Source organism: Notothenia coriiceps, unplaced genomic scaffold (genome assembly GCF_000735185.1).
Source record: "Notothenia coriiceps isolate Sejong01 unplaced genomic scaffold, NC01 NC01_scaffold00024054, whole genome shotgun sequence".
Lineage (NCBI taxonomy): Eukaryota > Metazoa > Chordata > Actinopteri > Perciformes > Nototheniidae > Notothenia > Notothenia coriiceps.
This window is the reverse complement of record NW_011356755.1, coordinates 7,224-14,797: the sequence shown is the minus strand read 5'-3', so window position 1 is coordinate 14,797 and position 7,574 is coordinate 7,224. Positions and strand designations below refer to the sequence as shown.

Genomic DNA, 7,574 nt, shown 5'->3' with positions numbered 1-7,574 from the left:
TATGACCAGGCTGATTGGTCCAAATTAACCAATCCACACACACACACACACACACACACACACACACACACACACACACACACACACACACACACACACACACACACACACACACACACACACACACACACACACACACACCTTTTTCTTACTCAATATCAAGCCAAACTTATTGTTTTTACTTCGGCTGTGAGTTTGTTTGTGCTCAGGATGAGTTTCGCTGTGTATCGCTGGTGAGTATATATAAGTATATTATACACCAAAGAAATTCCAGTAGTAAAATGCGTCGATGTGACAAACATACATTAGGTAGTCAAGCAGGTCACTGAGCAGGAAACACCCAGGCCAGATAAGAGGCAGAGCACACTCTCATTAAGGCTGGGCTATCTCCAGCCTCCACATTCCCTTTCTATTGTATCCAAACACAAGAAAAACAAGCTTTGTAACTTGTCAAAGGGCAGCACTTTTTTTTTTTCATGCCTTGAAATGAGTAGAGCGGGGAATTCGTCAAAGGAAATACTTTCACAAACCCAGAAGATGAAACAGAGAACCTGTCGTTGCGATGTGCTCTGTCAGCATCTTGTCAACAGCACACAGCCAATTAGGACTGCAGCCAAATGCCTGGGTGAGCTTTCTGTTTTCTCATTCCACTGATTCTGCATCAAGCACAAACATACACACCCTCATATGCACATACACATATGCAATAAACAGGGTGTCCAAATGAAACACGTATATGTGTCCTTGTTTACACACACATATATGCACTTTATGGACTTGTTTTATTTATTTTTTTACAGTAAACCAACACAGCCTAAATTCTAAAAGAAATTAAGCCTAAATGGTTATTGCAGGAGAATCACCCTGACTACCAAGTCTCTGTAGTCTCTTATCCTGTCGCTGATGCCAGTTGGCCATTTGACTACATTTCCATATTGAGCCTGCACTTGAGGCTGAGCCTGCAAGAGGAGGATAAGGTGTGTGTTAATCTGCTTGGGGTGGTGATGCCGAACTCGATACCCTCTCTATGTAAAATCATAGCTAAAGAGCTGCCACTGGCTGGGGAGCCCATCCAGACACACAAATACAGACAGAGGAGGACGTACAACACACAGCCTTGCTTGTGCACAAACACACAAACATTGCCCCTGTCTGCCTCTGCCATGCTACAGTTGTTCCTGGGGCTACTTTGCATATCAGACCTGACATAATGAGGAGATACTGTACAGTGTCTGAGGACAGTGGGTGTGGAGGTGGAAGGTGATACTGCCACCCCGTCTGGTCAGATAAACAACCCTAACACGTAGACTCCTGCCAGCTTTTTGGAGCCCGAAGCTATCAAGTCAAAAAATATAACTCTTGAAATGAAGAATCGCAGTTCTACTTCAGATATATGAATTATTTCCAAAGGGAGTTAGGGGTGATTACTTTTAAGTTGTAGGCAAAGGCAACAGTCAGAGTTCTAATATCAGAACATAGATCCAAAACAAACATTCGATTATTGGTCATCCATATTTTCTGCTACAATATCCAATGATGGATACACATTTTGAACATGTCCTCTAAGCACTATCCCTGAAACAGGGCCCTAACAGCCTGGGCCTGGCCACTTCATGGTCATCCTGGATATCTGCATTTGAAATGTGCATGAAGGCAAGTAGCTCCTACCTATCTAATTGGTGAAAGGAGTAGGAGGATGTATTCCCCTACACCAAGTGATGAAGCTGCAACAACTGTTTATGAGGTAGTAGTTTGATCAAGTTGAATGGTACACCTCACCTGCCTGTGCTGCAAGTCTGGGCAAAGACCATGGTAATGTCCTCTGTACAGAAAGGACAGAGGGATAGCTGGCTGAAAGCAATTCATGTAGACATTAACAGTTCTTTGAAACCACTACCAACAGTTAAAGCCTAAGGACAAATGCAAGACCTCAAACTACTGTAGATGCTAACATACAGATGACCTCAACAGATGTTCCACTGAGTCAGGCTGCTTTTGCACTTCTTTTTGAGTGTACACAGACAGCAGGCAAGATACCCTTGCACAGCCAATGGGTGAGCCTTAAGGCCGCTACACACCGAACTGACACCAAAGAACACTTCCCGACGGACCCGACTGTTGTGTCGCCTCACGTCTCCTGCGTCTTGGCCAAACAGTCGCACTGGAACACACCGCAAAGACTTCAGCCGACGGCCAAGTAGCACGTACCCACTGCGCATGCGTGAGTCGCAATAACTCTCCTTACCAGCAGGCGGCGGTAGTGTGTATTCGTCATTCAAAAGAGGCAACCAGAAGACAGACTGTGACAGCTCGAGCCAAGCAGCACAGGGATGAACTATGCCAATATTTTAAAAGTATTGGTGCAGTGCCTTTTCTGTGGGGAAAGATATAGCAAATATGTGTGCCTATCCTGCTATTTGTGTTTATTCTTTTAATCACACAACGTTGAGATGAAATAAAAATGTGCCTACATAACTGTCAGTTGCAACCGTAGCATTATTATTGGTTTAACTACCAACAGTATATTTTGAAAACATTTTTAAATGACCATCTTGAACAGCTACAACATTAAAACAACAAACACCAAAGAACACATCCCGACGGAACACGACTGTTGTGTCGGCTCACATCTCTGCGTCTTGGCCAACAGTCGCACTGGAACACACCGCAAAGACTTCAGCCGCCAGCCAAGAAGCACGTATGCACTGCGCCTGCGTGAGTGGAAATAACTCTCCTTACCAGCAGGTAGCGGTAGTGTGTATTCTTCATTCAAAAGAGGCAACAACCGGAAGACAGACTGTGTGATATACAAACAACAAATGCTACAGCTCGAGCCAAGCAGCACAGGGATGAACTATGCCAATATTTTAACAGAATTGGTGCAGTGCCTTTTCAGTGGGGCAAGATATAGCAAATATGTATGCCTATCCTCCTATTTGTGTTTATTCTTTTAATCACACAGCGTTAAGACAAAAATAAAAATGTTCCTACATAACTGTCAGTTGCAGCCCTAGCATTATTATTGGTTTATCTACAAACAGTATATTTTTAAAACATTTTAAAATGACCATCTTGAACAGCTACAACATTAAAATACTTTTAGGCAGATTGTGGACAGTAACAAAGTACATTTACTTAAGTACTGTACTGCTCCACTCCCATTCAGACAAATAGTGTTTCACTAAGCTGAACAGCCAATCAGAGTGATTTCTTTTGCCGACAGCCTCCGCAGGCTCCGTGGCCGATTCACCATGTTCAATCGGCCGCGGAAGGTGTCGGCATGGCCGAAAAGACACGACGGGGCGGGACACACCAATCTGAGTAGGGCGACGAGACGCTCATCTATCGCCATCTATCGACGGCCGAAATCGGCTTGGTGTGTAGGGGCCTTAAGTGCAGACGCTTCTCTGTTAGGTTTTTGAAGAAAGGATTCAGCAAGTCTCCTGTTTACACATGAGTCTCAAGCGTTGCTATGGTGAACAGCTGATCTCTTCGCCTACACTGAAGAGCTGCCACCTGCAGTGGAGACAAATAAAGCTGTACCGTGCAATGGAAACGTGGCTTTAGATTACACCATTTTAATAATTCCTATGTCGACCTGCTTTGTCAACAGAAGGATAGCTGAGGTGTTGACATTAAAATGTGATCAGCAGTATGTGCTTACTGTTTCTGTTCCAGTCAGCCCCTGTGAGGATGATGGAGCGCTCCATCTTCAGTGCCAAGTACATCTTTGTGGAGAATCTCTACAGGAGGTATGTGTGTTAGAACCTTCACGCCTGTCCAAAAGAGAACTATAGATCCTCACAGCATATCATTTGATCTCAAATAATGCTGCTTTGAAGGATTCTGTTGTAGAACAATTGTTTTATGTCCACATTTCTCTGTAAGAATGAGAATGTGTGGGTGGGCAATATGAATTCAATTTCTGTCATGGTTTACAAATGTTATCACGATAGATGACATTTGATTCTGTATAAATAAATAACCAGGCTAAATATGTGTTGTTTTGGCTTAAACAATCAAATATATGACCAGCGACGTGAATGAGCAGTCAGAAATGTATCAATAATCCAAACATTACTACTAAACCTGTGATTTGATCATATTTCTTTTCAGTGGCAAAATGCCTGAGGTGGACTTCGCTGTCCTCAGCGAGTGGTTTGATTGGATCACAACTAACATTTTCATTCCTGTGGATCTGATTGGTGAGAATACAAAAACCCACATTTACTAAAGGTGTATTGAAATAAAAGATCTGCCAGACACAAAAAGAAAAATGGAGAATACAGTTACGTTATTATAGGAAGATTGATTGGAAACTAAAAATCTATTGTCACCAGTTACTAAAAATAACACAGATTGTAATGTGTATGGTGGTGTTTATTCTTAGCTGAGGAGCAGATTGTCCTGTTTGATCTTTTCTGGTTGACAAAGCCCTCTGAGGTTAAACATCACATCTTTGACATTAAACAATGCATTCTGTTTGATATGTTGCCGTCAGTGCTAGAGGTAATATCCTAATGTTGCTTTATTTGACTGTAGAGGAGGTGGGGGTTTGCAGCGTTCCTACCCAGATTACAAATGATCATATCTAAACAGAGATAGAACTCATCTGATAAAGTACATCTTTATACACTTTTTTTAAGCAACCATAACATCAATTCCTAATAATACACATTTCCAGAAAACTATTTGGATGTATAGGTGTTCCCTCTGGATATGTTAAAGAAGGGAACATTGATATTCATTGAATATATTCCAGTCACATAAATTGCAATAATCTTTTAGCACTGCAAATCAAAGCAATGAAAAACCTGTCATTTCCCATGAAACCATACCATGAGTGGTCCCAACATTCAGTCTTAAAGGCATGATAACCTCTCCCCCCCCCCCCCTTGTCTCATTTGTCTCATTTGAATGTGTCCGAACCTCTCCTGTGGCTGCAGTGTACCTGCAGACGTCTCCTCAGACCTGCCATGAGAGGCTGAAGCAGAGGAGCAGGGAGGAGGAGAAAGTCATTCCACTGGTGAGGACGTTAACAATCACAAGATATGCTTTAACAGTACTGACAAGCTGCCAACCAACTTAAAGGGAAGAGTGTGAAGACTCTCATTTTGTTAATGGCTCACCATGTCCACCAGGAGTATCTGGAGTCCATCCACCAGCTGCATGAGGATTGGCTCATCAAGAAAAGCTCCTCCCCTCTTCCTGCTCCTGTTCTGGTGAGGCAGAGCAGATCTGTGTGGCTTTCTGAGCTGTGATCTAATAGTTCCCTCCTTTGATGTGATGTTATAGAAGCGTGCAGTGATGACATGTTTTCTAAGGTGACAAGGTTACCAATGCAAGGACTCCATTTAAAAACTTTTTTTTTTAAAAACATTCACCAGCGAGGCATTTACTGACGTATTTTATGTTGTAGAATCAACTTCAAAAATATCTTCAGCTTGTCTTAACCACAGACCTTATTTAATCGTCAAAACACAATAATTAAAAAAACCTCTTGACTTCAAGACAAGGGAGTCCGGGAGTACTCCTTTCCAGACGTGTTCCTGCATCACTCTATTGCCTCTCCTGGTGTCTCAGCAAACATGACATGTGTGTTCTTGTCTCATGCATTTCTAAACATGATGTTTGATGTGTGTATGCAGGTGATTCCTGCTGACCAAAACCTCCAGGAGATGCTGCACCAGTACAAAGAAAACCGTGACAAGATCCTCACAGCTAGCTCTCTCTGATACCAAATTCACACTCTTCACTTTTTAGTAACTTGACAGCAGATTTCTCTTCAATGGACAACTATATTTCCAACTTCTGTTTAGTCCATAGGTATTAACAGGGGCTATTGCTTATATTTAGTAGCTATTCTAATGTTTCCTCACCAACAATGGTATTCTCACTTAAAGGGTGTAAATGCTTCAGAGAATCTTAAACTGTTCTAATAACTCAGTTTTTTAACAAAGCACTTAAACAATTCTTAACAGAAGTTGAAAAGACTCAAACTTCAAACTGTGAGCTTGAACTGATTCATTTCTCATTTGCGGGAAGATTTCTGGTCATTTTTTATTTATTGGTTTGATGTATAATTGAAATGCACTTGGATGTTGCTGTTACCCAGATATGACGTGTAATGTGTTGGATTGTTTACCTCAGTGAGTCCATCATAGACTAGACAAACACCATTCCAGCTCCACAGATATCACATGTGTAAATCCACTGTACAAATATTTAATTCAAGTAGGGACAGGTTCTCCAATGTTTTTCTGTAACTCCTTTTATCTAAGGAACATTTGCTATTTTTTACGAATGTGACTATATTAATCAGTGTATTATGTGTCTGCTCTTCTGTTGTTCAGATAATGTTAATTGAAGAATTTATAAGGAATAAAATATCAGATGTTTATACATCGTGGGGTATTGTAGCACATGGTTTGTGATCGTTTAAATGTGTAGACTGACAAAAAATTGTGCAACTGAATCCACTGGGCACCATTGTTCATACTGTACATACAGTAAAGCATGTCCTTTTGATTTTGAGTCCAGATTATCTAATCCCTGCAGTCACATTTGATCTCTCGTTTAATCGAAACAAAAATAATCCATGCACTGTGAGTTGTCTTTATTTCATCCTTTTAAGAAGTTATTTGACTACAATCAATAAATACTTTAAAAAAACTTGTGTCCACTTGTGCAGAGGTCACACAAACAAAACATGCTAATAACAAAGGCACATGTCTGGCGACGCAAGGTCATAACGTTCAGAGGCTGGAGGAGCTCTCAGGTACAGCAGTATGCTTAATAAAGCAACAATATTTGTAAACAAAAACATGACCTTGCTGTTGACATGTCAATCCCAGCAGGAATAATCTACCACTCTCAAACTGCCTCTAACACTGGACTGGAGAAAACAGTCATACACTTACAATCATAGTCACTGGAGAGACATAACACGTGTTTTCATCTACAAGAGCAACTATCAGTGACACAGCAAGTACATATCCCTGCAAACCTATAATAACAGTTACAGCCTTGAACAGACAAAAATAACTTAGCCTAATGTTCATGTCATCATTACCATCAGCTGAGGGGAGGACATCAGTGTCAGCCTCCTGGTTGCAATTCTGAGATTTGGAAAATGTTCTACAGCTACTTTATCATCAACATGTGGAAAATAATAACAGAGATGTGAACACCAATCAAGGTTCAAGGCTTTTATTAGTCATGCGTACAAAGTGTAGTTAGGTCCATGAAAACAACAGTGCAACACAATAAAAAACACAACACAGAAAAAAAATAGTGGAATAGCGCAATAACAGTCTATATGCAAGTGATTGAATATGATATATTAGATAAATCATTTGTAAATTGCAGCCAGATGAATGTTATGGATGTTCTTTACAGAGTTCAGGTGTTTAACAGTCTTATGGCCTGTGGGATGAAACTGTCCCTGAGTCTGGTGGTTTTAGTCCGGGTGCTGCGGTGTGCGGTGCCGCCTGCCAGACGGCAGCAGACAGAACAGTTTGTGGCTGGGGTGATGGGGGTCTTTTATAATCCTGAGGGCTTTCTTTAAGGTTAAC

General features: G+C 41.2%; 1 protein-coding gene across 2 annotated transcripts; it reads left to right on the top strand.

Moving 5' to 3' along the window:
• Positions 1-2,608: 2,608 nt before the first annotated feature.
• Positions 2,609-6,404, top strand: tk2 (thymidine kinase 2). Of its 2 annotated transcripts, none has more exons than XM_010782029.1 (6): positions 2,609-2,715; positions 3,679-3,752; positions 4,117-4,205; positions 4,947-5,026; positions 5,142-5,222; positions 5,649-6,404. In XM_010782029.1, exons 1-6 carry the CDS (start codon positions 2,701-2,703, stop codon positions 5,733-5,735), a joined length of 426 nt encoding a protein of 141 aa, XP_010780331.1. In that variant the 5' UTR covers positions 2,609-2,700; the 3' UTR covers positions 5,736-6,404. The 2 variants fall into 2 exon arrangements, with proteins under 2 accessions (XP_010780331.1, XP_010780330.1); XM_010782028.1 differs by having other exon boundaries at positions 2,609-2,745.
• Positions 6,405-7,574: the final 1,170 nt, after the last annotated feature.